This window comes from Leopardus geoffroyi, chromosome A3 (assembly GCF_018350155.1).
Source record: "Leopardus geoffroyi isolate Oge1 chromosome A3, O.geoffroyi_Oge1_pat1.0, whole genome shotgun sequence".
NCBI lineage: Eukaryota > Metazoa > Chordata > Mammalia > Carnivora > Felidae > Leopardus > Leopardus geoffroyi.
In genome coordinates, this window is record NC_059336.1 from 100,685,315 (window position 1) to 100,713,312 (window position 27,998).

The following is a 27,998-nucleotide window of genomic DNA, read 5'->3' on the forward strand; positions in this document are numbered from 1 at the left end:
ACCACGGGCAACTTAACTCAGCCTAAAGCCCGCAGCCACCATGTGATTTACATTCCGCTCACGCGCGAGAAAAGCTCGCTGGAATGAGATTTACGTGGACGAGACCACTTTCACGGTAGGGGGGGGAAGTAATTTGACGACTTACGCTCATTTACTCACCCTCTTATTTTGAAAATAGCGAAGAAATAGGTCACTAAAATAATCGTTTTGGAAAGTTTCTCCGAGGAAAGCGAGGCATTTTGATCTTTTAACTTCCGTAACAAAGTCTTTCAAACCACGAGCTTTTAACCTATTTCTTGATTGATTTTGTCTTGTTCCGTCTCAGCCAATAGCCGAGCTATTCCCCGCCCCCGCCATGGGGGTGATCCTGAAGGTCACGCTTTCCCAGAACGCTACGCGAAAAAAATCTAAAGATGGCGGCGGTAGCGTCGGGTCGCTGTGTTGGTGTCCGCTGCAGGCTTTGCCTGACGCTGACGGGCCAGTGGACGGGTCTGTGTGGAAAGGCCCCCAGCAGGTAAGAGACGCTTGGGAAACCCAAGAGAAAGACCCCCTCCCCCCCACCCCCCGGCCAACCTCGTCCTGTGTATCAGCTTTTCCCTAAGAGCTGTGGAGCTAGGGACGATGGAGTGGGTTGCGCATGCGCGGTTTCGCGGCCATGTGCTTAACCAGGTGCGCGTAGCTGGAGTCCTGGAAAAGGGCCCCAGACTACTTTGGTACGATGTTACTTCTTGGTTGGTTGGCTTACCCTGTTGTCGTGGAGCTTACGTTTGAATGTGCTGTAGCAACCCCTCCCAAGTTTTAAAAATAGGAAATTATGCGTCCTTCTTTATTTTCACCAAATAGGGGAACTCTGAGTATTTTTCCCAAATTAAAGCGGTTTATGAGGGCCACTGTGTGCTGGATGTTGTGGGGATGATTGGCCTAAGAAATTATCCAGGTCTTCAGAAACGCAGGGAAATCTAAAAGATTTGAGCACAGCCTTTGGGTTGCTGTGATCGTTACACCTTGGAATATGTATTTAATACTTTTCACTAAATACAAGTAGTGGTGTAGTGGAAATAGAGTAACTTGTAATGGAAAGTTGGGAAAAGCCCAATTTTGGATTGTTTGCCATTTCTTGAGTGGGATAATAGACAAGTTTTTTGTAGAGTGGACCTCGTAATAACTGAAAAACGGTGAGAGATAAGTGAGATGTGTAATTTATGGTGTACGTTTTATATGCGATACCTTCACTCAACTCTGCTCAAAAAAGAGAAAACACCCCACCTGATACTGTGGAAGCCTTCGTACTCAGTCGCAGTCCTTTTTTTCATAGTGCCACTGTTGACATTTTTCTACTCATTTCCTTTGCTTGACAGCAGCATCTCTCCCTCTGTATTCACCCACAAGACAACAGTGGTCTTAGATCCTAATTTCATGAAAACGCAATAGCCAACTCTCTCTGAGAGTTTATCCGTCTGAAGTTGATCCCCAGCAGAGAAGTATTGTTTTCGAGTGATACCTGAGACCAGATTCCAGTAGAGGAAGTAGCTTTGTGTTTAATCACATTTTGGCAATTTTGTGAATGGTACCAATCCCATGTAGGAAGGGAATACACAATAATAGTGCCCATTACTGTGTGATATTTGACTATTTCTTAGTGTGATCAAAACATATTAAAACTCATGGGTCAGTAATTCTAAATTTTGTGTAAAAAATAATAGCAGTTTCAAGTTTAATTTAGGACATACATATTTGGCAAATTCTTGATCGTTGGATGAAGTAGGATGAAAGGCCATGGTGATCTTAGTTTAATAATTTATCATAATTGCTTCAAGTGGGATAGTCTTATTAGGGTGTTATTCGTATAAAATCAGGGACTCGTTAAATTGTTCCTCTTAACTTCAGTGTTTCAGATTCCCAAAGTTGAAAGTCCCTTATATTTCAGGGGCGCCTGGGTGGCTAAGTTGGTTAAGCGTTCAACCCTTGATTTTGGCTCAGGTCATGATCTCACAGTTCGTGGCATCCAGCCCCACATCAGACTCTGTGCTACTAGCACAGAGCCTCCTTGGGATTTTCTCTCTGCCTCTCCCCAGCTTGAGCATGTGCTCTCGCTCGCTCTTTCTCTCAAAATAAAATACATTTTTTTTTAAAAAGTCCCTTATATTTCACATTTGCTGCTTCAGTTCAGGTGTTATTGAGATTTTTTTTCCCTGATTCTATTTAGTAAGATTGCCTGATTTAAAAATGTTGACCATTATTGTGTCCATATGTCTATTTGGTAATGGTTTTGAACATGTTCTTCAGGCCATGTCTTCTCAGTGTGCATTGACATGAATTATCCAGTCATTTTGACCCATGACAATTGGAAAATTTGGGTTCAAAATGCACATTGGTGGAGGGAGGTGGGAACTTCATTAATGAGTACCAGTTACAGGGCTTTTATTTTTTGCAGATTTTATTCTGGAAGTGCAACCCTCCCAAAGATTGAAGGAGCTAATGTAACAGGTATACAAAAATATATTGAAATAATTTCATTTCTATGTTAAATCATTGCACTAATTTGTAGTAGTAGTAGTATTGGGAAATTGATTTACTTTGTTTTATTTTTCAAATTAAGGGATCGAAGAAGTGGTCATTCCAAAAAAGAAAACTTGGTGAGTATTCAGTCAGTGTTCATTCAGCAAGGAGTTGAGTGCAAAACATTTGAAGGTAAGGAGCCAATGACAAAGAGTAGAGAGAGCATTTTGGGGGACAGAACAGCTGATGGGAGGAAAACTTGGGAGTTGGAAAGAACTTAAAGAGGAAGGTGGAGGGTAGTGAATGAATGAGGCGTGAAATTTAAATAGGGTTAAAAGACCTGAACTAAGTTGGGTTAATAGTTACATAATAGTTAATTATGAGCATCGTTATTAGAATAATTTCTTTCCTTTTTTTTTTTCTTTCTCTTTTACGAAAGTTTTACATGTTTGGGAGACTGGACAGAAGTATTATTCTTGAGGTCTTTAAGGAAGGAAAATAAAATAGTGTGGACTGCAGAATTTAGCTTTTTTTTTTTTTTTTTTACCTCACTAGAAAGATCCTTGATCTCAGGCTTGTAAGTTCAAACTCCACATTGGGTGTAGAGATTTCTTAAAAATAAAATCTTATAAAAAAACAAAAAACAAATACCAGACTCACAGTGGAGTAAGAGGGAGTCACAAGTTGATATCGTAATCTGTAATGTTTTAATTTATTTTTTAGGGATAATGTATTCATTAAGGTTGCTTTTTTAAATAACCCTTTTTTGAAAAGAGAACTAATGAGTAATCTGAATGTCATTTTTTTTTTTTTTTTACTGTTGTTCAGTATGCTATGACGATGTATTCACTTGGTAAGCCATATAGTCTAATGAAAGCTTTAGTTAGGGAATGCTAAGACATGAGAGAATGTTTTTGTCTCCATGAGATTACATAAATGTGATATTAAAAAATGGATAGAAACCCAGTGATATCGTATATGTCAAGGAATGATTCAGTCTTGATGTAATATAAAATTTCCTGTATGTTGTTTTATAGCTAACTTGTAATGAATGTTATGTTAAACTTTGTTTTGAAAGGTAACTTTTGGTTTACTAAAGTTACTCTTCCTTTTTGGAAATAAAACATATAAAATGTAACAGGAGTAAAAATAAGTTTGAAATTAAATTATCTAGGTTTGTCTATTCCACTGAAATCTCTTCCAGTAGTTAGGGTCTCTACCCATAGAACAGCAGACAGCTGGCCTGAAATTTTTATAAAGGTTGTATAGTTGAGAGTTTCTAAATCAGAAGAGTACATCAGAAACATCTGGGAATTCAGCAAGACTGCATGTGACAGTTCTCCATGGAACTTGGAGAATTTGGTTTAGGAAGTCCAGAGTATAGTTTGTGATTTATTCTCATATATACTTGAGTTAAGAGCCACCAATTGAGATAAAAGAGGCAAGAGTAGCGCAGAAAACTGCAATAAGAATGCATAGGAAAATGGGGCTCCTGGCTCACTCAGTCAGTAGAGCATTTGACCCTATCTTGGGATTGTGAGTTTGAGCCCCACATTGGGTGTAGAGATTACTTTAAAATCTTTAAAAACACACACAGACACACACATACATAGGAGAACGGATAGCAGGAGGCACGGTTCAGGATAGATACAATTTTGAGCCACACATTGGGTGTAGAGATAACTTAAAAATAAAATCCAAAAAAAAAAAAAGAAAGAAAATGGATTGGAGGCAAGGTTCACAATAGATACAGAGAATTTTTTGAGATGAGGGTGGAAATTGCTAGCCCTTGGTGATGGTAGGGGGGACCATGCCAGAGAGGGTAGGCAAAGTACAGTAGGAACATGTACTAATCACCTTTAGACAAAAGAACTAGGCAGTTTTCTTTTTTTTTTTTTTTTTTTTTATGTTTATTTATTTTGAGAGAGAGACGGACTGCGAGTGGGCAGAGAGAGAGGGCGACACAGAATGTGAAGCAGGCTCCAGGCTCTGAGCTGTCAGCACGGAGCTGTACCTGGAGCTCGAACTCATGAACCGTGAGATCATGACCTGAGCCGAAGTCTGACACTTAACCGACTGAGCCACCCAGGCGCTCCAGTTTTCTCATTTTCTAACTTGTTATTCTAGTGATCTTAAGAAATAACTGGCTTTAGTTGAGACCTGAACTTTTTTACTGGCCAATCCATTCTGAGAATTGAATCACTTGTTCACTTTGTAGGTGTGAAAATCCTGACATGGGTTAACTTGTGATTCTTGTTCTTAGGGATAAAGTGGCTGTTCTTCAAGCACTTGCATCCACAGTGAATAGGGTAAGTAGGAGTTTTAGGTTTTTGTACCCAACTCAGTTAATTATACATTTAGTATTCATACCTCTTCATTATTCATGATTAAACTATTGTGAATCTTGAAAGTTTATTGGAAATAATCTAATCCACTCCCTTCATGTGACAGGTGTGGAAACTAAAGGTTTGGGATGGTTTTGTTTTGTTTGTTTTTTTTGTGTTTTTAAGTTTATTTAGAGAGAAAGAGCACGTGTGCGGGAGAGGCAGAGAAAGAAGGAGAGGGAATCCCAACCAGACTCCATGCTGTCAGTGTAGAGCCTGATGAGGGGCTAAATCCCGTGAACCATGAGATATGACCTGAGCTGAGATTAAGAATTCGACACTTAACTGACTGAGCCACCTAGTCACCCCAAAACTAAAGGTCTTAAAGGGACTGGCTACACATCGGTTAGGAAGTTAAGTACTTGACCTAGTTCCATGTCTTTTATCTCCAAATTCCGTGTTTTTATCTTAGACCAATAATGTTTAAACTGAATCCCCTGAAGAGTTTGCTATAATGCATGGTCCTGGGGGATGGTTTGGGTGGGATACTGTAATGCAAGTGATCTGGCGACCAGCTTTGAGCAGTAGTGTATCTACTATGCTAGAAATAATGCAGGGATTGACCGTGTGCGTCCTGGAGTTTCAGAGCTGAGCAGTTAGCTTTGTGATCTGCACTAAAAAGTTACTTTATTCCACATGCATATCTATAAAATGGGGATTAATGATAGCATCAAACCTCAAGGTTTTAGTGAGAAATAAGCTAGTACATGTGACAGGATTTAGGACAGTGCCTAGCACAAAGGAGTACTCAGTAAATGCTAGCTGTTATTAGTGAAATATTTTTCAATAACTTTCTCTTGACAATTCAAGAATAGAGTTTGTAGTCTGATAGATAAACTGAAACCTTGGTAAATGCCTCAGCACGTAATCTGTGTACCCAACTTGGGACTCAAATTGCCAACCCTGAGAAACTTTCTGATTGTATTTTTCATTAGCAGGAAACTATACTTTTAATTTCAACTATGGGGACAATGTCTGAAATAATTAATTAACTACCATGATACCTGTGAGGATACTGATCCTCTTCAAGGCCGTTATCACAGACTTCCGGGATTGTTTTCCATTGTAGATGTTAAACTTAAGGAGTATTGGGCTAAATATGCACTAATATATCCTAGCAGTTTCTCAGAAGGGATTCTTAAAATACTGCATCTCCAGGGGTGTCTGAGTGGCTCAGTTGGTTAAGCATCCAACTTCGGCTCAGGTCATGATCTCACAGTTCATGAGTTTAAGCTCCCATTGGGCTCTGTGCTGATAGCTCAGAGCCTGGAGCCTGTTTCAGATTCTGTGTCTACCTCTCTCTCTCTTCCCTTCCCTCGCTTGTGCTCTTTGTCTCTCTCTCAAAAATAAACATTAAAAAATTTTTAAAATACTACTGTATCTCCACACTAGCATCATTTATCCCTAAGTAGGCACTTGAAATGTGAACTAGAGAAATGGTCCTTTGAGATTGTTGTCAATTTTGTGGGTTTTTTTGTAATTATGTGTATTTTTTTCTTTTTTTTTATTTAATTTTTTAATTTTTTAAATTTACATCCAAACTAGTTAGCATATAGTGGAACAATGATTTCAGGAATAGATTCCTTAGTGCCCCTTACCCATTTAGCCCATCCCCCTTCCCACAACCCCTCCAGCAACCCTCAGTTTGTTCTCCATATCTATGAGTCTCTTCTGTTTTGTCCCCTTCCCTGTTTTTATATTATTTTTGTTTCCCTTCCCTTATGTTCATCTGTTTTGTCTCTTAAAGTCCTCATATGAGTGAAGTCATGATTTTTGTCTTTCTCTAATTTCACTTAGCATAATATCCTCCCGTTCTATCCACGTAGTTGCAAATGGCAAGATTTCATTCTTTTTGATTGCCGAGTAATACTCCATTGTATATATGTACCACACCTTCTTTATTGATTCATCCCTCGGTGGACATTTGGGCTCTTTCCATACTTTGGTTATTGTCAATAGTGCTGCTATAAACATTGGGGTGCATGTGCCCCTTCAAAACAGCACACCTGTATCCTTTGGGTAAATACCTAGCAGTGCAATTGCTGGGTTGTAGGGTAGTTCTAGTTTTAATTTTTTGAGGAACCTCCATACTGTTCTCCAGAGTGGCTGCACCAGCTTGCATTCCCAACTGTTCTCAGTTTTTTAATGAAAAAGGCCTTCAAGTCAAAGAAGTTGTAGAATTATGTGTGCAGCTTTCTGATTTGTTTGCATTTGGGCCCTTGAAGTCCAAGGTATTCATTCAGTAACCACCTGTTCTACCCTTGTGATGCTGACCAGGTGCTGTGCCGGGTGAAGAATAGAGACCCTTTCCTCTCACAGCTCCTAGACAGGGAGAGAGTGAGAGCACTGAACTGTGGCCATGACAGTTGGGATAAGGGACAGTTAAAGGGGGTGATAAGGGGATGTTAAAGATGATAAAGGGACAGGTAAGGGGATGTTAAAGAACTAGCGTTGGTTGGATCTGATGATAGGTTAGTTGAATGGAAGTAATGGGACAGGATCTACAGGTTGAACTGCAGCATGGTCAGTACTGTTCATTGAGATAGAGGTGACAGGAGGGTGTAGCTTCAGGCAAGTGCAGTGTGGGGTTAAATTTGGTTGCAGTCATCTGAACTACAAGGCCAGAGTGGAGTTGTTTTTCACGGATTGTGAAGGACTTGGAAATTGTTGAGGGAGGAAAATTGGGAAGTAAATAGGAAGGATAAGTCTAGTAAAAGTTAGAAGAACTAGAGCATGTCACCAAAACTAGAGGCCCTAAATAGGAATCTAAGAAGGGTGGTGTGGAGAATCAGAACCAGAGCTAGGCACCAGTTTGAGTATAATCAGGGAGTACGTACGTAGTCCAGGGCAGCTAACCTAGAACTGCTACCGCTGGTTTACCCTCACATGACTGCCTCATGTTAGTAGAGTGGTGTAACCAGATGAAATGAGCCTCTAATGAGTATGAAGCGATATGGGTTTTGAAAGGGGCAGCGGGAAGCTGAGACGCCAAAAAGATCTAGCCTCCGTGCCCTAGCTATGAGCAACCTTGCCCTGAGAGCTGCAGGGAAGGTCACCCTTGGAGAGGCCAAGTCAGTAAGACAGTACCTCAAGGGCACCGTGAGGAGAGATTCTGGATATAGGGTTTTCCTGTGGAACAGAGGTCCCAGAAGGCCCAGGAAAGGAGACTGCAGGGGAGAAGAGAGAAAGTACTTTGGGAGCAGTTTTCAGTGAGTGGTACTGAAGAGATTATTTTGCTCCAGGTTCTACCTAGAGCAGTTTAAAAAAGCGTACAGAGCTTGGACGGCAGCGCACAGAAGCTGCACCTTCCAAGAGGGCGCGGAGGCATCTTCTGTGTGGAGGGCAGACTCTGTGATGGCCAGTGGCCGTGCTTGGAAGGAAACTGGTGCCTGACTCTGGTGCCTGGGCTAGTTAATTCAGAGGACCTGTAGTTTACAACAGCAGTAGTTCCTGGGACCACCCTCAGATCTTAAGGGGTCATGGGGGGCTGGGGGGCTGAGCCATTGTTTGCTTCAAGTTGTATGTAATTATAACTGAGTCTTAGAGAGCTGAGAGTGCAGTATAGGTGCTAGTGTTTCTCTCACTGTATACACACAGGTAAACTTCTGCATGTGTTATATATATAATTAAAACTTGTTTTTTACAGAGTTTGCGGTCATCAAACCTCCAGATCTTTATGAAAATCTAGCTAAAGAGACTTCTGTGTCTTCACAGGATTCCACAGCTGCCCCTTATGCATTTCAGGATGATCCTTATCTCATACCAACGTCCTCCGTGGAATCTGTGAGTAATTCCATGTAGCTTTTCTAGCATTATGTTTTATCTTGCTTGTTTGGGTTGAAGCACGCGTATGTAATTTACCTTATTTGTAAAAATTTTTGAAAAGTTAACAGATGCTGATAGGTAATTCAATAGACTTTCTGAATCCCTTACTACTTTTTTAAAAAGTTTTAGAAATGGGCTGTGGAAAGGTTTTGGGTTTTAATAATCAGGGCTCTTTTGCATTGGAACAGTCCACTTGGTTTCAGTGCACTGGTTTTATGTTCCACAAGCTGTATATAAGATGTGACCTAAAATGTCACACTCAGTAGCAGAGAAATAGTACGTGATTTAACTTGTATTTGGGTTTCTTTGTATTGTTGCATTCTTTTTTGAGGGGGTAGATAATTCTTCCTGAGGGTGTAATTTTGATCTTGAGTCTAAGTTACATGTAAATGCCAATTTCTATCTGATTCTTTTTTTTTTTTTTTATAGCGTTCATTTTTATTGGCAAAGAAATCTGGAGAGAATGCAGCAAAGTTTATTATTAATTCACATCCCAAATATTTTCAGAAGGACACAGCTGAACCTCATATACCGGTAAGGAGAGGTAATTGTGATTTTTCAGTTAATACTATGTAGATATAAGTTAAACCAAGTTTTCATAGCTGCTTTTGAGTAGCCATTTGAATGTCCTCAGTATTCAGGTGAAGTATTTAGTTAGTTAATTATGTTTTTATGTATTTTGAAAGAGAGAGAGGCAGGGGAGGGGCAGAGAGAGAAGTAAAGAATCCTAAGCAGGCTCGGCATTGTTAGTGCAGAGCCCGACAGGGAGTTCGAACTCACAAACGGTGAGGTTGTGACCTGAGCTGAAACCAAGAGTTGGACTCTCAACAGACTGAGACACCCAGGTGCCCCTGGGTGAAGTCTTTTGATGAGTACAGTTACCTTTGCTCACAATAATCTTTTTTTTTTTTTTAAGCTCCTGTATGTGTTTGTTCCCCATCCTGTTTTCCCGGTTTGGCTACTGTGACACCAGAATCTTAGATCTTTATCTCTGTGACTGTTCCTTTTCAGTTTCCTTCAGTAGCTTTTCTATGCCCCCCCCCCGCCACCACCACCTTAAGCGCTGACGTCGTCTTCGGTTTCCATGCTCAGCCATTTTCTTATTCCTGTCTGCAGTCTTCCTGCTTCAGTGGCCCTTACATCCCATTCTTGTATATCTGGCCCAGATCCCTCCACTTTGATACTGTAGTGTCCTGGTTCCTCTTCAGAGTAAACCTTCTGCCTTTTTCTTTGAACTCCGAATTGTATTTCCAACTACCTCTTTGTTCTGTAGTCCTAAAGAGTGAGCATCGTGGAGGGTGTGTTGTGTGCTATTGTCACAGTGGTGAGGGGAGCAGATGTGCCTCTGCCCTCCTGGGTTTATTAGTGGAAATAGTAACCTCAGACTCCTGTCCCAAACATCTTTCTTCCCTAAACACATGCACCCACACACAACCCTCCTGCTTCTCCAGCAGCAACTCCTAGTGACAAATCAGGAGGTCATTGCGATTGTATAGGTAAAAATGCTGAAATCCTGGCCCAACCTTTCCCCTGTGTGTTTAACTAGCAGTTAACGTTTCTGTGCTTATTAGCTCACTTTGACTTGAAGCCTTCCATGGGTCCCTGCCTCCCTGGCAGGCAGCACTCTCATACCTCTGAGATCTCCCATCATTTACCATCACATTGCACTGTAATTATTTCTTTCTTCATTAGATTGGGAGAACCTTAAAGGCAGAGAATTCCTTTCATCTCTGTGTCTCCAGTGCCTAGCTTCATGCCTGGCATGAAATCGTCAGCATTCAAGAAGTATTAAACTAGTGAGTGAGGTACAACCAACATACTTTGGTGATAGTGAATGTTTATAGAGTAGAAGAAGCATCAGGGATGAAAGATTTCTGCCTCTGCAAACCAGGTGTACTGTGACACTTACTTTTTTAGAGAGAGACCGCGAGTGGGGGAGAGGGGGAAAGAGAATCTTAAGCAGACCTGTTGCTCAGCATGGAGTCCAACACAGGGCTCAATTCCATGACCCTGAGATCATGACCTGAACCAAAATCAGAGTTGGGCACTCAACTGACTGAGCAACCCAGGCACCTCAGTACTCTGACACTTTTAAACAAGGTCGGGAAGAAAGAAGAAAGGGTGATTTTAGTAGAGGACAGAGGTTCAAGTTGAAGTTGGGGAAGTTGGAAACAGGATTCTTCAGATATGGATTAAATATTTATTTTGGGGTGCTTTTAAAAATTCTCCCTGAGCTGGGAGATAGCTAAATGATCTTGTTTTATGTATTGGAGGGCTTTGATACTTTTTTCAGTTATATTCCCAGTTATATAATTCCCTATATTCCCTATATATATTCATTTATATTCCTTACGAGGTGTACACGTGTACCTGGTCCATGAAACATGAATTGGGATGGTGAAGTTTTGTTTTGGTGTTTTGGTGATAAAAGTTCAGTCCTGCTAAGTTCTTTCCCCTTTAGCTGTTTGTGGTAACATTAGCCATCTTCTTTTCCTAGTGTTTAATGCCTGAGTACTTTGAACCTCAGATTGAAGGTATAAGTGAAGCTGCCTTAAAGGAAAGAATCAAGCTCAGAAAAGTCAGAGCTTCGGTGGACATGTTCGATCAGCTATTGCAAGCAGGTGACTCAGTTCATTTAAAACACCTCTAGGAACATGGGCTTGAAAGTGGGCTGTGGTTTATGTGATCGTGCTGGTTTTGAGTACAAGTTACAAGTATCTCTGATGATGTTTATGTTTTTAAGAGTTTAATGATATTTCCAGTCCTGCTTTAGCTTTATTTTTTGAATTATAAGTGAGATGGAGCTGTAACTTAGTTTATTGTGCTCTTCGGCTATATTGTGTTGGCAAGTAGGGAAATTGTATAGCCATTCTTCCTTGGCTTCTGTTTTTAACTTCTGGCATGTACATATCGTATTCAGGTTTCTTGTACTCTTTAAGTATGTATGGAGGCATAAAACAGACAAGGAAGGAATATTTAAAAAGGAAGCGCTAAATTGGGATATTGATTCTAGCTCTGACACTAATTAGCCCTGTGGCTTTGGAAAAGTCACTTAGTTCCTCAGAACTTCTGTCTCTAAAATTTTGGCTCTCTGAATTTGATCTGGATGAACCTCTGGTGGTATAGATCCAGAATGCATGACTTGTAAACTACCAGGAGAATGTACCTATAATAACATCAAAGGCAGCAGCATTGTAAGTTTATGGGCTTCAGGATGTTGTTCAGTGATTGAGGATAAAAACCAACCAGACATAGAAGAGATCGAAACTGAGTTGAATTGCTCAGTATATTCTTGAACACAACAAGAAACATTTGCAGAAAGCTGTGTTTGATTTGAGAGTTCTGGTGTGTAGCCTGCTGTGGCATTGGATGTACGGATGAATTGCTGATGCACGTTATAATTTAGGGAGCCTTTTCCCTCTGCTTGTTGAATATGATAAATGTCTGGTAAGTGAAGTTCTTAGTGCTCAGGCCTGTTTTCCTCTAGTTTTATACACTGTGGAATGGGCACATGCAGACATTCAGTAAAGACAGTGTGTCAGACCCACAGCTCAGAGTAACAGAACAAGGCAATATGCCATGGGATGGATTAGATGAAGTTTTACTATCAAGCCCCTAATAAGTACCAAACACTTTGCTGGGCATTTCACATGTTTAATTTAATTCTATAACATCTTAGGAGTTGCTGTGTCTTATAATAATTCTATAAAGGAAACATTATTAGGTAATTTTTCAGGGATATACAGTTCTGAGATAGTAAAATCCAATCCATTTACCCTTCATAGCCTCGGTTCTCTCCACTCTGCTATTTTCTACACTTTTAAATTCCTAATGGGCATTTTTATATCAGTATATTTTCTTTAGGAAAATGAGGGTACTTTTAAAATACTCTATTTCATACTTTTTCCCTTTTTTTCTTAATGTCAAGATGAAAGCATGTTTTTGAGTAACAGTTTTTTTAAAAGCTATTATTGGACATTTAGGCTAGTATTTCTAGGCAAGTATTCTAGTGAGGGCCTGGATCCAAGCGGAATAGTTTTGCTTGCATTTGTAAAAATGGAACTGAACCAGGGGAACTAAGTGGCAGTAATTTGCAGAGTGTTCAGTTTGGAGACCGTAGTTAAAACCATGAGCTAGTTTCTCTGGAGAGATGAGTATGTAAAATAAGTGAGCACACACAAAGGTCAGGCTTTGTCTTGTGTTTTAGTCTCTCATGTCAGATCACACAGTAGGGATGGTGTCCCTGTCTGCATCACTCCTGGTGTTTGAGTTGATGTGGAGTGCATACTCATGCATTCTTAGGATGGTGGTTGCCACTATATACGTAGGCAAGAAAGTCACAGGTTATAGAAAGTGAAGAATTTTAATCCAGTGAGCTTTAGTTCTTTGATGTTTTAAAGTTTTTTTCCCCCTTTTTCTTCTACCCACAGGAACTACTGTATCTCTGGAAACAAGTAATAGTCTCTTGGATTTGTTGTGTTATTATGGTGACCAAGAGCCTTCAGCTGATAATCATTTTCAGCAAAGTGAAAAATCAGAAGAATTGGTAATGGCTTTTGGCAGTGATTCTTAAAATTTCTTTTGGTAGTAATTTCATGTCAAAGTGAGGCAAGTTCTTATGCCTTATGTGTTAGGATGTAGAGATTTGTTCTGAGATGTGATGTGGTATACTAGCTTTGATAAAAAGTGGTATGGAGGAAGAAATATTTAAACAATTATTTTAATTTCGGTTCCCTTCTTAAAAATATTTTGACCTTGCCTTCCGCATGCAGCTAAAGCTTTGACCAGAAATGTTTAGGAAGCCCCTCTTTTACTGTTACGTACAGTGACCACATGATGTGTAAGGAACAGGGAAAGACGCCCTGATCCCAGTCCCCTCAAAAATGCAAACATATGTGGGCATATAGTGAGCGTATGTGCTGGGGGTATATAGAACAGGATTGTGCCAAGGGCTGGCCTGTTGATAGTGAGTCCTATCTGACTTCTCAACCCAAGAGTTTTACTTCTGGAAAAAGATCCCAAGGGCACCCCTGGGTCCTGTGCACAGAGATTATATATCTCATTTTTATAACGTATTCATACTTAAAATTGCAGAAATGTGGAACACAGGCTGGATGTCCAATAGCCTGTGACTGAACTGTGGTATTGTGTGGTGTTGGAGAAGACTAGGTCTGTTTGGCTGTGGAAAGATGGATCTTACATTAATAAGAGAAAATAGGCTAGACAACATTCCATTTTTATAAAAGTATTCCCATATGCATGAGGGGAAAATGAAAAGTGCTTTTCTTTCCATAAATGTCTAGTTTTCCTCCACCAGGTGTGCATTATTTACATAAAAAAAAAAAAGTCTTTTAAAACATGTAGGCAGAGGGTTGCTGTCAGACACTGACTTCCAGAGTCTCTTCTCCTAGGCTCCCTGGCCTGGCTGGCCCTCTGCCCCCCTTGTCCCAGCTGTAGAGGCGGTGTGGACCTGCACAGGGCCAGCCCAGCCTGCCTCACAATACAGCAGCGTCACCAAGAGTGGGGTTTATAAATCAAGGACATGACGTTACTAGTCTTTAAAAAGAATCTTAGCTTGCGTTGGATTAGTGTTAGACATTAGATCCCATACCCGGACATGTCCTTTCTTGCTTTTACCTAATGAACAATATTTCTATGTGGGCCAAGCCAGATACAGCCAGATCAAGCCAGGCTCTGTGTTTGGCTTTCCAGTTTCTCTCTCTGGGCTAGGCTGTACAGGGTAATGACTTTATCTCTTCTCCAGGCTGTCATTTCTTGCTTTAAGGGCCAGCTTTACTTTGCATCTCTAAGTGAACTGATTTACGCTTTAGGAATTACCAGTTTTTTAAATGAACATTTACTGGAGTTTTCCTTCACCTTCTGTTGGATCTGTATTTCTTTTATTTTTCTAAAGTTTCCTTCGCCTTTCTGTTTTTAAGTATTCTAGGCTAGGAGAATGCATTCTGCTGTCATATTTTGTTTTATTTCTGTTGATGATGGTTCATTTCAGGAAGAGGCCATAGAGGAAAATAATGAAAAATCTAAGAAGGCTGGCCATCAATTTGGAGTTACATGGAGGTATGTTACCCATCGTTAAACCTTGTAGTGGGGTTTCCATTTGTGCATGGAATGTTTCCTGTCATCCCCTCAAGATACGCTCCTATGGTTTTCTAAGATATTTGTTTTTAGCATACAATATAAATGTCACAATTGGTACTCCTATGTATTTAGACCTCATTTCATAACATCTTTACTTCTAACCAGCAGTATGAGGTTGACACTTCATTCTCCACCTCACCCATTTAACTTCATGTCCCCTTTACATGGTATTGGTTCCTTGGGTAGTTTCATCAGTGTCCTTCTGTGCAATATATACCTGTCACTCTGAAAGATTGGATAATTTGTTTACATAAGAATACACATAACACAACAGTGTAGTTCTAAATGAAGATTGCTGGTCAGCAAGCAGAAATACTCAACATTTCCAAACAAAAGGTGAGTAACATTTAACATTTGAGAAATTTAAGTGAGTAGGAATGTTTGAGTAAAAGAAAAGTATTTCACAGGGACATCTGGAGGAGGAAAGTTACTATTAATATCAAAAGTCTTTTTGGAAGTGTTAAATAGAATCCGGTATTTTAATAATTTTCCATAGTAGTTAAGAGCATGGACCTTGGTATATCATCCTGGCCCAAATCCTGGTTCTGATTTCCAGGACCTATTTGTAAGAGACAGAATCAAGGTACAGCATAGTCTGTATAACATGGATTATCTTTATTCATTTATTTGTTTAAAAAAAAATTTTTTTTTTTAACGTTTATTTTTGAGACAGAGACAGAGCATGAACGGGGGAGGGTCAGAGAGAGAGGGAGACACAGAATCTGAAACAGGCTCTAGGCTCTGAGCGGTCAGCACAGAGCCCGATGTGAGGCTCGAACTCACGGACCACGAGATCATGACCTAAGCCAAAGTCGGACACTTAACCGACTGAGCCACCCAGGCGCCCCTATTTGTTTTTTTAAAGGAAGAAGGAGAGTAGATACGCCAGAGTGTGACATGTACACATGCTAGAATACAATAGATTCTGGAGAAACTACTTGCCTGTGGTTGCCTCTGGGGAATTGTATATGGTTGAAGGAGTGTGGGGAAACTTCACTGTGTACTCTTTGCACAGTTGGCTTTTTTGTTTAGTGTTGTGAGTATATATTACTTTTTTGTAAAAGTTCTGGTTCTGTCACTTAACCTGCCAAGCCGTGGACAACTTGAGGTTTTGGAGCCTCAGTTTTTCCCATTTTTCAGAATGATAACCATGTCTTTCATGCACATGGTGGTAAGAATTTTATGTGTATAAAGTGCTTGGCACAGTGCTTGGAACATTGTAAACTCAGTAAATTTTGGTAGCTGTTGGTTTTTCCAGTTTCCCTGGTTGACTATTCTTCCTGTGTCTAGGGCAAAAAACAATGCTGAGAGAATCTTTGCTCTAATGCCAGAGAAAAACTCACATTCCTACTGCACAATGATCCGAGGAATGGTGAAGGTAACATGTATTTATTTCTGTACTATTGTCTTTAATTTCCACTAAGTCAGGAATTTTTACTCTCAGAACTATTGTTCACTGGGCCAGAAAATTTGTTGTCTTGGGGGCTCTCCTGTGCATTGTAGAATGTCGAATACTTCCCTGTTCTCTACCCAGTGCATGTCAGTACTGCATCCTCCCCAGCCCCCAGTTGTAACAACTAGAAGTATCTCCAAGAATTACCAAATGTCACCTGGGAAGCAAAATTGCCAGGCAGTAGAGTATGAACTTCATGAGAACTGAGACTTTGTTTTGTTTATTACTGTATCCCAAGCCCTAAAACAGTAGACATTGCAACTGTTTCTTAAGTAAAGTTGGATGATGTTTAAGTTTTATCCTTACTGTCTTCCAGCACCGAGCTCTTGTGCAGGCATTAAACTTGTACACTGAATTACTAAACAACAGACTCCATGGTAAGTGTGTTTGGAGAATTTCCCTCCCTCCTTCCTTTTCTTCCCTTAGGAGTCTGTAGATCTTTGAATCCATGAAATTTTTGCATCTTGCCTCAGTCATGGGCTCACTTTTAACCTTGTGGTATTGGTGGTAAAAGCAGGAGGAGAGTTCCAGAGAAGGGAGAGAGTGTCTCGTTTGTGAGCACATGGTAACGAGCCAGGAGCCATATGTGCATTATTGCTTTGCCTTAAACTGAGCTATTTAGGGATAAGTCTTGAACCCAAATTTTGTTAAGGTGGTTTTCCTGTTTTACAGCTGATGTGTACACCTTCAATGCATTGATTGAGGCAACAGCATTGAGCATGAATGAGAAATTGGAGGACAAATGGAATAAGATACTGGTAAGGGGAAACCGTCATTTTGTCTCCTAATATGCCTAAAGTATCCTTTCCTAGAAATACAGGGGGTAGAGATTGAGCATTTTCATGGCAGATACTGCTCTGCTGGGTACTCAGCGGTTACTTGTTTATGCCCTCCTAGCAACCCTGTAGTTTAAATAACTGTGTCTTATATGTGAGAAGAAAAAGTTATTAGACGCAGAGTCGATGGCTAGAATTCACAAACACCTCTGTTGCTTTATTTCTCATAGTATGTAGTTTTTTTTTATTACAAACATAATGCATATTTCCTGAAACATTTGTATCTGGTAAGTTTGAAAAAACTTACTTGGGTTGTATTAGGGATAAAAATGTTTTTGTTTTTATACCATACTGTTCATTTAAAAAAGGAAAACAGCCCGGTTCATTCTAGTCTACACTTTTGCTTTATGAGGCAGGGGGCGAAGACAGTTGGACACCTTGATCAAGCGAGGTGCGGTGACTGAATAGAGTGAGTTCTCTAAAAGGCAAAGTCACTGGCCCTGCTAACTAATAGATAATTCTTAAATTAGGAATATATTTATTAAATTACTTTAGATCTAGCCAGAGAATCAAATTATTTTTTAGTGTGTAATATTGGTTTGTTGGACAAATTACCTACCCAGGCATAAACAAGACTTAACACTTGGATTTATCTAGGAGCTGCTGAAAGAAATGGCTGCCCAGAAGGTGAAACCAAATCTACAGACATTTAATACCATTCTGAAATGCCTCCGAAGATTTTACTCATTTGGAAGATTGCCGGCCTTACAGACCTTTCGTGAAATGAAAGCCATCGGAATAGGTGAGTATGTGCCCTCATGTCCTCCTCTGGAGACTGGGACGATGCTGACCAGAGATCTTAGATCCAAACAAGCAAAAATAGACACTAAACTCTTTTTGCTGTGTGCGTAATATGTTGAGAATTTCCGTTCCCCCATTTGGTACATTTAATTACATGTATTTATTAACGGCGGGAGCTCCGTTATCTTCATGTTCTTTATAGCAAACTACAGTATTCTTTTAATATTTTAGGTAGTCTTCTGTGGATTTCTTTACTCTGGGGAGAATTGTTCGCTTGAGTTAACTAGTTTTAAATCCCATGACACTTGCTAGCATAATTAGGTATTTGAACCCAAATGTGCTATTGTATTATGTAGTTTTCAATAAAATTTTTTTAAATTAATTTATTTATTTTGAGAATGGGAGAGCAGAGAGAGAGAATCCCAAGCAGCCTCCATGCTTGCATGCTCCATGCTGTCATCATGGAGCCCAATGCAGGTTTTGATCTCACAACCTTGACATCATGACCTGAGCTGGAATCAAGAGTCAAGACTCTTAACTGACTGAGCCACCTAGGCAATTCAGTAATTATGAAAGGTTTTCAGTAATTATGAAAGGTTGCTGGGGACCTGTTCACTTTAGTATGTTTTAGTGCTCTTGAATAAAGAATCCTAGTACAAAGTACATTAGCTATAACATTTTAGTTAATATGTGTCAGGACTTTCTAAAAGTGTTTCTCACTTTAATCAAATGACTCTAATCAAACATTAACGTTAATCAAATGAGCTAGGAAATATCTTCAGAGGAATAGAAATGCATCTTTTTGTTTGTTTGAAATGCATCACTTTTTATTTAAATACCAAAATCAGTGTGTTTTTAGTTAACTGTGCCTCAGGAAGCTGTATTTTGGATATTTGTGTTTGACTTATTTCTTACTTTTTTCTATCCACCTGGTAATTTGAGAACCGTCACTTGCAACATACCACTATATTATTCAGCTGTTTTATCAACATGGTATGTATGACGTTATACATGGTATGTATTATATTAACTTTTGTAGAAAGTTGACCCAGCTCCTTTATGTTTATGTGATTAATTGTCGTGGGCTACCTTCACTGCATATGATTGAAGAATAGAGAACCCACAAATTACAGTATCCTATAGCCTTAGCAAAAAGGTATTCTTGAAGGAAGTAACCTTGTTTGTTACATAAAACTTGAGCTGGAGGGGAAATGTTATTAGTACATTAAATGTACTAACACTGTTGATGTGCAATTAAAAAGGGTCAGAAGGTGTGTTAGTCTGGAGTTCTTTTGCCTCTGTAGAGCTGTGCTTTCCAGTAAAATAGCCAGTAGCCACACTTGTTTATTTCATTAAAATTAAGATTCCTTTCTTGCATTAGTACTAGGTAGCCCCATGTGACTGCTGGCTCCTGTATTCAGTGATGCAGCAAGAGAACATGTCCGTTTTTACGGGGAGTTGTTGGCCATTGCTGTTCCATACCTGAGTTGAAATTTTACCTGTCGTCTCCCAGCTATGCCAGAAGGGCCTGGATACCTATCCTGATAAATGCTGTCAGGCTGTGATGATTAAGTAAACTGTGCACAGGGTCTTGTACTGGAAGGCACATAATAAGCCATCACAGGCTGTGGGTTCTCATTTGCCCTGCCCCAACTTGAGAAAGAACCCCTGGGTTCAGAAATGACCATTCCAGTCTTTCTCTCCTGAGATGGACTTTATAAAACAACAGAGGAAAACTTGATTGTGTTTTGGTGGGCTAATTTTACAAGATCCACACCACCTGTGGGGAAGATTTTTATCTTTTAGGGTGAGAGGAAGAGTAATTGACTTTATCTTGGAAATAGGTAGTTTCCACAATAATCGTATCTTCTAAAATTTTACTCAACCTTGGCGACACTGTAGTGAAACTAGTATTTCTGACCCCAGACCCTGTCGGATTTGTCTGTACCATCACACATCACTTGGGGTTCAGTTGCTAACCAGAGTCTGTGGTGGAACACCTGGGAACAGAGGGGCAGACACAGGGGAAGGGGGCCAGCTTGTCTTACACGTATGTAAACTGGCTACTTGCAGGAATAATTTTTGATGTTTGTTCAAAGGAGAAAGCCTAAAAAATTAAAGGATACATATAAAATTATTATGTAACCAATAAAATGATTAGGAATGCTAGCAAATGGAAAACATGCTCGAGGAAATTGTAGAAATACACCTGTACCACCATTAAAACTACATATTCACTTGTGTGTGGATAAGGTAGGGAACAGATTTGGATGAATGGTGGGATATGTTTGGGAATTGTGTAGATGCGTGTTCTGACCTATTAGTACCACTCAGTTCATGTGATTGTAAAAGGATTGCCTATGTCCGTTATTTCTACTGTTTTTTCTTGGCTTTTTCATCTTGATTATACTTAAAAGCACAAATGATTACTGGCAAAAAAAACATGTTTGTTTTTCTAAGTAGGCAGTCTTGGTGAGGTTGTGTGTTTCCCGTTTCAGTGAAAGTCAAGTTTGAGACAAGACTGAGGAGGAAGGGAAAGTCTCCGCTGGGAGCACATAGACAAAGACCTGTGACTGTCCCAGATCGGAGAGTTGCACCCTGTACTGTGAACCTCTCCTTTAGCAAGCACGTGCCCCTGCCAGCTGTACACCGTGCCGTGTGCTGGGGCAGAGGAGCAAGCGTGGCCCTTTGTGCCAGGTGCTGTGTGGTTGCTAGTGGTACAGAAGGAGAGTCCTAATAAGACCTGTGTGCTTTTGTATTCTGCAGAAAACCCTTCAAAAGGATCATCCCTCATAATCTACGATATTATGAATGAATTAAAAGGAAAGAAATTTTCCCCGAAGGACCCAGATGATGGTATGCACAGAATCGCTTGTGTGAGACAGCCAATTTTCTTGTCAGTGATTTAGAGGCCTTGTGATGAGGACAGGGTTTAATTTAAAGTGTGTTTATTTATTTTGGGGGGGAGGCAGAGAGAGAGAGAGAGAGAGAAAGAGAGACTCCCAAGTAGGCTTCACACTGTCAGTGAGGAGCCCAGTGCTGGGCTCAGACTCAGCATCATGACTGAGCCAGTCTGACACTTAACCATCTGAGCCCCCCATGCGTCCCAGAGGACAGGTTTAACTTAGCTCAGTTACCTTACGGGTGGTTATTCTGAGGAAGCCAAAACGTGTGGCACGTTGCTGTATACTTCCCCCTGTGGTTTTTATTCCTTCAGGTTTAACTTACACATTGACAGTTGGGTCGCTAGGGTTTTTATTAATGCTGCTCACTTAAAAATATATTTTATCCATTGTAACCAAGACTTTGTGAACTTTGATTTTCAGATATGTTTTTTCAGTCAGCCATGAGAGTTGTAAGTACCGCTTCTTATTTTTTGCTTTCCTTTTATCCACTTCTTAAATTCATCTGTAACTGGGGTTGGAAGGTGAGGGGAAGGGGCTTTTCCCTGATTATTTTCACTTTCTGAGTTTTCTGTTTATGTCTTTGATTCTAATTTTTTTTCTTCTTAAATTCTATACTAACTCACAAAGCACCTCTACCCTTTGTTGTATACATTGTTTTTTTTTTCACACCTCTGTTCAGATAAGGTTTCAGGGTATTTCATATTTTCCTATTGATGACCTTTTAAATTGATGACGGTTGTTTTGAATTCTGGTTTTTCATTTTATGCTAATCAGCGGACGTGGATTAGCACATCCTGTTCCCTAAGGATAATGCTTTCTAAAAGTTTAGTGTGTATCCTTGCAGGTTTTTTCGTTAGGTGTTCAGACATACACAGCCAGATACATTTCCGTGGTATTTTGTTTGCTGATAGCAACATAGTATTTCGTAGGCGGGAGGGACTACAGTTTACTTAACTCTTCTCCTGTGAGTGGGTTTTGGAGTTACTTCATGGGTTTTTTGCAAATACAGTGATGCTGGAGTGAGCACTCCATCTGTTTTTATGCACATGATCAAGTGTTTTCATAGGATTGATTTCTAAAGGTGTAATCACTAGACAAAATCATTTTGTGAGGCGCCTGGGTAGCTCCTTCAGTTAAGCATCTGACTCCTGGTTTTGACTCAGGTCATGATCTCACAGTTTGTGAGAACGAGCCCCGTGTCGGGCTCTGCACTGATAGCTCAGAGCCCGCTTGGGATTCTTATTCTCCCTCTCTCTGCCTCTTCCCTTTTTGCATAATAATATTGTATGTATATGTGTATATGCTATATAATATAACTTATGAACATTAAAAAAAATTTTAACTTTCATGGAATTGGAGAGTTTGCTTTCATTTTTTCCCTTCAGTCTTACAACTCATTTGCTGTCAACCAGTAATAAATTGAATCAGCATAAATATTTCCATAAGTAACTACACTTTTTAATGTAATGAGCCACTATTTGGTTGATAAATCTCAGAGTGATGCTTACTGCTTGCAAATTTTCAGTGCTCAGTTCTCAGAGATCTAGAACTTGCTTACCAAGTACATGGCCTTTTAAACACCGGAGACAACTGGAAATTCATTGGACCAGATCACCGGCGTAATTTCTATTAGTAAGTGTGTTAGAAATGTATCCCTTTGCATTATTGGAGCCTCTTTAAAAAGCAACCGTCAGTCATTTCTGCAAGTAGGAGACTCTTGGTAGCCCTCCTATGTCATGTCTGCAGGCAGCATGCCCCTAACTTAATGGTACATGTTAATTGAGCACTTGGAAATTGGAGCAGTGGTAAAACTGATTTGCCAGACTGAGATGTCTGGTGTGGATCTTTTAGGATATTTTTCTTTGTAACGCTTCAAACCCACGTGTCTTTTTCCTCCATGGCCTGTTTTATGTTTTTGAATATCTGGCAGGGTAGGTCCCTAAACATTTCAGCTCAGCCTCTTGTTTAAAGACGAAGATACAGAGATGAAGCCCAAAGAGACTCCTTAAAGGAGTTTGGCTTCAGGTAGATAAAAACAAGAACTGAAGGAGGCAGCCTGTTAATAGGTGTGTGGTGGTTGTCTTCTGCGTGTCCATCTCCTTGCTTCACACTGCATGCTTTGAAAGTGAATGTGGCAGACCACTCCCTGGGAGCTGAGCACACTGAGGAGGCAGTCATGAATGGCTAGTTGTGCAGAAGAAGGTGTTGATCAGGAAGTCCAGAAAGCATAGTTAGCACCCCCTGGCTCAAGTATTGTCCCATGTAACTTGAAATTGTTTGTTACTTACAAGTTGATTTTAAATTCTGTGTAAGATGTCATCACGTAACAATGCCGTAATTTAATCTTCTGCTGTTAACGCTCTGAGACTAAAACACACCTTTTCTCACCATTACAGTTCCAGGTTCTTCAGTTTGCTTTGTCTAATGGAACAAATTGATGTCACTTTGAAGTGGTATAAGGACCTGATACCTTCAGTAAGATGATTCATTACTTATCACTGTGGATGTGCTTGTGGGTATCTTTGCTGGTTAATACTTTAAAAATACATTTGTATTTCTCCTAATCAGGTATTCTTTCCCCGTTCCCAAACGTTGATAGATCTTCTCCAAGCACTGGACGTGGCCAACCGGCTAGAAGTGATTCCTCAGATTTGGAAAGGTTGGTTTCAGCTTGTATGTCCAGGCCCATCTCATTTCATCGTCCTACATTTTGATTAACAAACGTGTTAATATTGTTAGGGACGGAAACTTCCATTTGTCACTAAATTGAATATATACGTAAGTTGAAGTCTGCTTCATGGTCCACTGGCTCATGTTGCACTGCACGAGTAAAAATGTACTGAAAGTGACTTAAATCCATTCCTTTGCGACAGGAATGGTAGAGCTGTGCATTTGTTGTGTGACATGACAGAAGATCATCGCTGATTACATGGCACGCCCTAGATTTAAATTCAGGTCCACAAACGTAATCCACAAAGCCTGGGTTCTGTGTTACTCCTCTGTATCATGCTGCATCGTGACTCAGTTGTTAAGAAGCCACTTGAATTTCTAAGAAGTAGGCATGGTTGTGGGTTTCTGTGTATAAATTGGCTGCAGAAGATGCTGTGTGTCCTCTGTTAGGGGACTGTGATTGCAGCATGAGTTCCTGTCAGCTTCAAGTTTCCATGTCCGAACACTGAGACTAGAGCCCTGCCCTACTTCACAGGATTGCTTAAGTGGTTGTTACCTGTTATAAAATATCACCGATCACCAAGTGCTGTAAAAAAAAGTGTCTTATATCACACGGAGTTGGTAGCTGCTCAAGAGTAGTGCATATGCTGTGGTTCACACTTGACTTGGGAGCAGGTTACTGGCTTCCACTGCTCCTTCTGTTCTTACCATGAATTATTCTAGTGGTGTCCTGGAGGAAAGAGTGTCAGCAACTTTTTTTACCCACCAAAAACTACAACGGTGGACAAAGGTCTGCCAAAGAGTTTTGGTATTATATGACAGTAATCACTTCTCATTATGTTCCTTTCTGTTTCCAGACAGTAAAGAATATGGCCACAGTTTTCGCAATGCCCTGAAAGAAGAGATTCTGATGCTCATGGCAAGGGATCGGCACCCACCAGAGGTAGGGTATGTCCAAATTCAAGTTAGTTTACAGTAATCAGATGTATACTGACCAGTATGTTCTTAGAGGACCCTGTAAAGGTAATTTCCTTGGTCTCATCTACGGAAACCTGGAGAGTTCTGCCACCTAAACCCAGATTTAAAGTCTACATCTAAACATACCCAACCATTAGCAGAATCTCTTCTAAAGTCATCTCATTTCTCTGGTCCAAAGTAAACAACATGAAAATAGTTTCTTTCTGCCCTGACAATAGCTTTTTTTTTTTTTTTTTTTTAAGTTTCTCTCTGAAAAGAAAACACATGTTCTTTTTGAAAGATGTGGCCAATTTGCAAATTATTTACCCCAGAGCAGGGCAGGGTGCGTTCTTTTTTCTTCAATTTGTTACTTGTGTACCATACATGTGATGTGGTCCAGTGGTAAAATGGATTGCTCAAAAATGTTAACGCTTCAGTGGAGTCTCCTGAACTTAGATTCTCATAAAACCAGTTAGGCAATTCTGATTCTTAGAGCCTCTCAGCTTCAGGTGGCGTTTGCTGACTGTGCTGCCGATATCAGATCTACTTATGAGAGCCAAGATGCCAGACAGACTGCTCCTGATTGGCCAGCCAACCCTCTGAACTATATAGCTGTCCTCTTTTTAAGGGGAGGGAGGACCCAGGAAGCCTGGTGAGTACAATACCAAAAGCATAAGAAGCCATTTGTACTTGGATCTCAGAGAACATTTGCCCTGGTCACTAGAGTTTTTCTCATCTGTATGATGTGTAATCAGAAGACAAATGAGTTTTCTACATACTGTGTTTTCTCTGGGAACTGCAAATATCAACTAAAAAGGGAACTTTAGGAAGAAGACCAGTATAAGTGTATACAGTGTATTTAAGAAAGGACATGGTTTAATGGGCTAATTTTCTCTTTCTGACCTGTTTTCTGTATTCACGGGCAAGTAAGTCACTTGTCTGTTCACTTAAATAGAGTGATCAAAGAATATTTTTGAAAACGTTTTAGGCATTTGGTTTATCCAAGTGTTTCACTTGGGTGTAGTGGCCCTACCTCCCTGCTTAAAATGCAGGTTGTGTATTTGGACTTCAGGAAACTGGCATTTATAAACATGGCCTTAACAAGAACCATCTTTGGTCTGTGTCACTTCTGTGTGTTCATCAGCACTTCATTCACATACTCATTTTTAGTATTTGTGGATGGAAACTTTACATGCGTTCCTTTTTCCAAAAGCAGAGAAGTCAACAAAAGAATACTTTGTAGGAGTGGTCATAGTTAGGTGGTGTTGCTACATCTTGTTCTGGAGAGAAATGTGTATTCTGACAGTAAGTGGAGTACATGTGTATGGCTTTTTCAACACGGGAGAGTAACTTAATTTGAACATAGGATTGCCAGCCCAAAATGTGGCCGTTCACTATGTTCAGGAAAAGCTGGTGAAGGAAGGCTTTACTGCCTACACTGGTCTTGGGAGTGTGAATCACACACGCGGCCTACTACACTGCTAGTGACCGAAACATTTGGTGCTCAAGTTTGTTAACTCAGGTTGACGCTCGTTACGAATCAGGCTATGATGATTGGCGCAGGGGTACGGACCTCAGCTGAGTCATGGGAGCTGAATGTATGTGTTTCTCCTTTGTCCTGCATGTGGCAGGATGCTGGTGAGCACTTACAGGAGACTGATGCCTCAATCTGAGCCTGCTCTTCACAACATAATTCTAGGACACTGATCTCATTCTGGATTTTAAGAGAGGAAAGAGATCATTCTCTCTTGCATCCCTCTCTTCCAACTGCCCACGGGATGTATTCCTTCCCTGGGTGGACTGGAGTGATCCTCTAGAAGAGGATAGACCCCAGCAGTTCTGAACACTGGCAGATCACATTTGCCTGGGAAACTTGACATGTACATATGTGAAGTTTGGAGGAGGGAGTTGAAGCACCCAAGGTGATTTTGATGTGAAGACAGGGCTGGGAGCGAGCAGAACTCACAGACATATGTCTTCAGGGGCTAGCACTGGGAGGAGAAGAGCTATGGTCATCTGATCGCCATGTGTTCTACTTGCATTTATAATCTTGCTCCTGTCTCCTCTTGAATAGGAAAATGTTGGGGCTTTTCAGGAAGCATAATAAGATCCCTGGGTAAGTTGAAGTTAACAGGCCTGCCTGGGTACATCCTAGAATTAACTGCAGGGTCTTAACTCCTACCATGGGGTAATTGGAATTTTTTCACCTGCCTCAGCATTCTGATAGACAAGAAAATGCACAATTGCTCCCACCATCTAGGGCATCCTGAAACAAGCACTGTTTTTAGTCTGTGCTCAGTGATTGTAGCACACTGGCAAGACACCGAATAGATCCTCAATGATGGCATACTGGACCAATGTTCATGATCCCTTTGGCTCTTTAAAGTTAGACTTCATGTAACTTTACCTCCAGAACTACTGTTGAGGATTTCATGACTCAACTTTATAAAATGGTAGATTTTGCACATAAATCTTTGAGGGGTTTCGTTGGGGAGTGTTGACATTTTGCCTTTCTTTTACAGAAATGAGTTGCTGGATGAGTTTATGGACAGTGCAAAAGCATCCAACAACCCTGCCCAGGCCATTGAGATAGTGAAGCTGGCCAGTGCCTTCAGCTTGCCTGTCTGTGAAGGCCTCGCCCAGAGAGTGATGGCTGACTTTGCAATCAGCCAGGAACAAAAGTAAGTCCTGCACCAATACCGTAAAGGAAAGTGATACAGACCAGACTTTGTCCATCTACCCGTTCACTGCTTATAGCTTTCTGCCTCCTGAATTTTCTTCTTTGCAAAGTCAGTGTGTGTTAAATTTAGCTGCTATTTTATTTGTCATAGGAGTCAGAGGCCTATAGATGTGGCTCTTGGAACCTTTTCCCTTGTCCTTATAGTTGAATGCAGCTGCAGAGTCCCTCTCCCCCAAGACTGAATTGCAGTTGTAACCTTCCAGTTTATTTTCCTCACAGAGAAGCCCTGGGAGACCTAACTTCACTGACCAGTGACAGTGACAGTGACATCGGTGAAGGCAAATGAAAGTGGGCAAATCCGCAGCTGTGACCTAGCATAGCTGAACTGACCATATTGTAAAGAGAGTACGGATGGTGAACTTTGAATAACAATCAATACAACATGGATGGCCTGATTTAAGTTCCTAATTTGATGCTTACTATACCACCCATTCAAGGTTTACTACCACTTAAACGAAAGCATCACTACCATTTTCGTTTCTTCGGACACATTGTGAGGACACAGTTCCTGGTTTCAGCACAAGCTCTGTGTCCCTGCAGTGTTTGTCAGCCAGCTTGACACTGTTCTCCAGTGTGGTTCGCCCTCCCCGGATGTGGACTTGGCCTCCGTTGGCTGATGCTGTGATGTTGGTGCTTCCTCAGTCTTAGAGGACGTGTCTGAAGGTGGTTTGCGTACCTATTACCATTGATACTGGGTCAGTATCCCAATATCAGGGATACAAAGAGATGCAAAATCGTGCATCTTCGAAACGATTAAACAATGGCAAAGGGCTGCACAAATGGGGAGATGAAGGCTGTAAATAAACTCCAGTAATGTATTTGCACATA

General features: G+C 40.5%; 1 protein-coding gene and 1 non-coding gene across 3 annotated transcripts; both read left to right on the plus strand.

Moving 5' to 3' along the window:
- The first annotated feature begins 108 nt into the window (after window positions 1-108).
- PTCD3 (pentatricopeptide repeat domain 3) lies at window positions 109-27,995 on the plus strand. Of its 2 annotated transcripts, XM_045446747.1 has the most exons (24): window positions 109-514; window positions 2,435-2,487; window positions 2,600-2,636; window positions 4,763-4,808; window positions 8,598-8,666; window positions 9,138-9,242; window positions 11,206-11,329; window positions 13,139-13,254; window positions 14,719-14,786; window positions 16,158-16,245; window positions 16,637-16,697; window positions 16,993-17,078; window positions 17,754-17,898; window positions 18,840-18,890; window positions 20,664-20,753; window positions 21,224-21,252; window positions 22,329-22,435; window positions 23,200-23,278; window positions 23,372-23,462; window positions 24,331-24,416; window positions 24,934-25,082; window positions 26,505-26,546; window positions 26,953-27,111; window positions 27,390-27,995. In XM_045446747.1, exons 1-24 carry the CDS (start codon window positions 414-416, stop codon window positions 27,454-27,456), a joined length of 2,049 nt encoding a protein of 682 aa, XP_045302703.1. In that variant the 5' UTR covers window positions 109-413; the 3' UTR covers window positions 27,457-27,995. The 2 variants fall into 2 exon arrangements, with proteins under 2 accessions (XP_045302703.1, XP_045302704.1); XM_045446748.1 differs by lacking the exons at window positions 26,505-26,546; window positions 27,390-27,995 and having other exon boundaries at window positions 26,953-27,065.
- On the plus strand, window positions 25,972-26,108 carry LOC123581796. The gene has a single exon (XR_006704024.1). It is a non-coding gene; the product is annotated as a small nucleolar RNA SNORD94 (small nucleolar RNA).
- Window positions 27,996-27,998: the final 3 nt, after the last annotated feature.

Excerpts from the sequence above, each read along its gene's own strand:
- PTCD3 (XM_045446747.1), top strand. The coding sequence starts at position 414 with ATGGCGGCGGTAGCGTCGGGTCGCTGTGTTGGTGTCCGCTGCAGGCTT. Across the intron at positions 20,754-21,223 it reads CCCGAAGGACCCAGATGATG|ATATGTTTTTTCAGTCAGCC; the intron begins GTATGCACAGAA and ends TTTGATTTTCAG. Across the intron at positions 27,112-27,389 it reads GCAATCAGCCAGGAACAAAA|AGAAGCCCTGGGAGACCTAA; the intron begins GTAAGTCCTGCA and ends TTTTCCTCACAG.